This window comes from Camelina sativa, chromosome 14, assembly GCF_000633955.1.
Source record: "Camelina sativa cultivar DH55 chromosome 14, Cs, whole genome shotgun sequence".
In the NCBI taxonomy this organism is placed as follows: domain Eukaryota; kingdom Viridiplantae; phylum Streptophyta; class Magnoliopsida; order Brassicales; family Brassicaceae; genus Camelina; species Camelina sativa.
The window spans coordinates 10,024,882-10,027,397 of record NC_025698.1 but is presented as its reverse complement, the minus strand read 5'-3'; the positions used below and the strand labels follow the sequence as shown (position 1 = coordinate 10,027,397).

Genomic DNA, 2,516 nt, shown 5'->3' with positions numbered 1-2,516 from the left:
TATATATATTTTTTTGTTTGTTTGAACTGATTTCATTTTTTTCAATTTTTTGCCATGACACAAAATAATATAAAATTTCAATCTCAACGGTTTTTACAGATTTCTAAATTATTCTCTAGAATTCATTCTTTTAAAAGTAAAAAAATTTCTCCAATTCTTGATTTAACAAAAAAATTTTGGAATGATGAATCTAATTTATTTCAATAGTGATGGATTAATTTTGGCACGAGTAAATAATGAAAGGAGATGTTGTTAAATAAAAATATAGATTATCCTCAAAAAAAAGAAAAAAAAAAAAAGATAATTCCAATAGTGATGGATTAATTTTGGCACGAGTAAATAATAAAAGGAGATGTTGTAAAATAAAAATATTGTCAAATAGGTTTTTCTGTCGCAGTTGTGTCATATACATAACTTACACATAACGCACAACGCACACCTTAAAGAACACATAAAATGTTAAATTTATACTGTTAAAAAAAAATCCTAAGTCCTATGTCATCATGAGGAGATTACCTTTGCATCTCCTAGACGAGATGGATTAATTTTGACAAACAAAATATGTACAAACAAGCTTCCAAATTCCTGACCTTTCTCATATTTTGATTTCATATTAGGCCACAAATTTCGGGAAGCTACCAAACTGGATGACCTAGTGATTACTATCATAGTTTGTAAACATTATCTTTTAGATTGAATAAACTTTACCTTCAGAAAAAAAGTAATTTTAATAGTGATGTATTAATTTTGGCACAATAAAATAATGAAAGGAGATATTGTTAAATAAAAATAAAAATATTGTCAAATAGGTTATCTGTCGTTATATAAACGAACACTTAAATTTACACTGTTAAAAAAAAACCTAAGTCCTCTGTGATCATGAGGAGATTACCTTTGCATCTCCTAGACGAGATTCTCTTCAAATTAGATCCCAAATCCTTGGTGAAGATGCAATGCACAAACAAATCCATCAACTCGCATGTATCAGAGGACCTAAATTTTAAAAGAAAATACTATTCCCGTACAGGATCCAGTTTGCTTCACATCTCCAAATATGCCTCCAATTTACTTTGTTTTCACCCTTTTGGAAATTCTAGGTCATTCAATAACACTGGGCGCTTAGAGAATTTGTTTAATATTCTCGGTTCTTGTTCCGGCCTTCTCCTACTCTCCATTGGTGGTCGTCTCTGCGTGGCTAATCCCCTCACAAACAAGTTACGATTCCTGGAATACCCTATCTCGGGTAAAACAACTTGCATTGGGTTTGCTGTTGATCATATCGATCCAACCACTCAGAAATTCAAAATCGTCTGCATAGTCGAGGTGCTTAAGCCTTCAAATCCAGACGAAAAGATGTATCAGTTCGACATTAACACCGGAGATTCATGGAGTTTATCGAAAACAACCTTTACTTGCCACTCAAGCAATCTCAAGAATGGTAAGAATTCGAAACCTGTTTACTTGAACGGAGATCTTCACTGGCTGAGAAAATACGGCAGCATCGTAGCTTTCAATCCGGAAACAGAGGAAGCTCGACTGATTCCGATCAAATTTTACCGGAAACCGGGGAAGGTCTTGCTCTGTGCCGGCGATAACCGCCTGACACTGATATCGGCTACGGAGGAAGTGGTTTCCGTAGTTGCCGTCGAGAACGATGGTAAATGTATCCTCGTGAGGCGGATCAAGAACGAGCCGGTGCACCTAAATATGCCGTTGTCGTACTGGAACGTGCAGGCGTACGACGGCAAATGTGTGGTACTGAGGACGATGAAGAACCATCCCATTGAGCGAGTGGTTCATAGCTACGACTTGAGAGCGAACAAGTGGGAAGTCGTGGGCACGATTCCATGGTGGTGCGATAGTAATCGAAACTTTTTTCTGTTTAAGCCGTCGTTGTCTTCTTCTGTGATAGGACTACTGGATCAGGAAGAGGAGAGGAATCTGCTCAAGCTCAAGGCCACGAGTTCCAGGACCTATCGTCAACCCGATATCGAATCTGAACGGCGCATCTCCTCTGTAATGGCTATTATGGGTCTGGTTAGTCGTAATTTGTGTTTTCTCTAAATTAGTTAGTTTCGTAATTTGTGTTTTCTCTAAACTAGTTAGTTTCTTTCTTCCCCATTCTCGAATCTGCTACCTATGGATGTTTAGTCTAACATAACATCTAACATCTAAATTAGGCTCACAAACATATGGATATTAGTCCGAGGCCGATCAAATGATTATGATTTTCAGACGTAGGATTAATTATAAACAAACAAATCAAATAGCTTAAAGCACACGCAAACAAGAATCGAAATTTACAATATATATACCCAGAAAAAGACTGGATGCCTATATCAACAAGTAATCCCATCAAAACATAAACCACAGTTATATAAATCACTAAAACTCACTGAACAAGTTCAAAGAGATTCCCCTATGCCATGCTTGGGAATATACCTGAGAAGTTTGGGATCTTATCGATGTGTTTCAACGCGTTCTCAGCGATCTGTCGCGTTCTAAAATCAGCGTTT

General features: G+C 36.5%; 2 protein-coding genes across 2 annotated transcripts in view; one reads left to right on the top strand and one right to left on the bottom strand.

Annotated features, from left to right (window-relative positions):
- On the top strand, positions 880-2,064 carry LOC109128655 (putative F-box/kelch-repeat protein At1g20790). The gene has a single exon (XM_019235476.1). It carries the CDS (start codon positions 880-882, stop codon positions 2,062-2,064), a length of 1,185 nt encoding a protein of 394 aa, XP_019091021.1.
- Positions 2,420-2,516, bottom strand: part of LOC104743421 (U-box domain-containing protein 44-like) — an 11,316-nt gene continuing 11,219 nt past the window's right edge. The window contains exon 7 of the mRNA XM_010464508.2: positions 2,420-2,501. Coding sequence (XP_010462810.1) covers positions 2,420-2,501 — 82 coding nt within the window. The remainder of the gene's footprint in view (positions 2,502-2,516) is intronic.

Bases quoted from the DNA above. Each gene is read 5' to 3' on its own strand.
- LOC109128655 (XM_019235476.1), top strand. From the start codon at position 880: ATGAGGAGATTACCTTTGCATCTCCTAGACGAGATTCTCTTCAAATTA.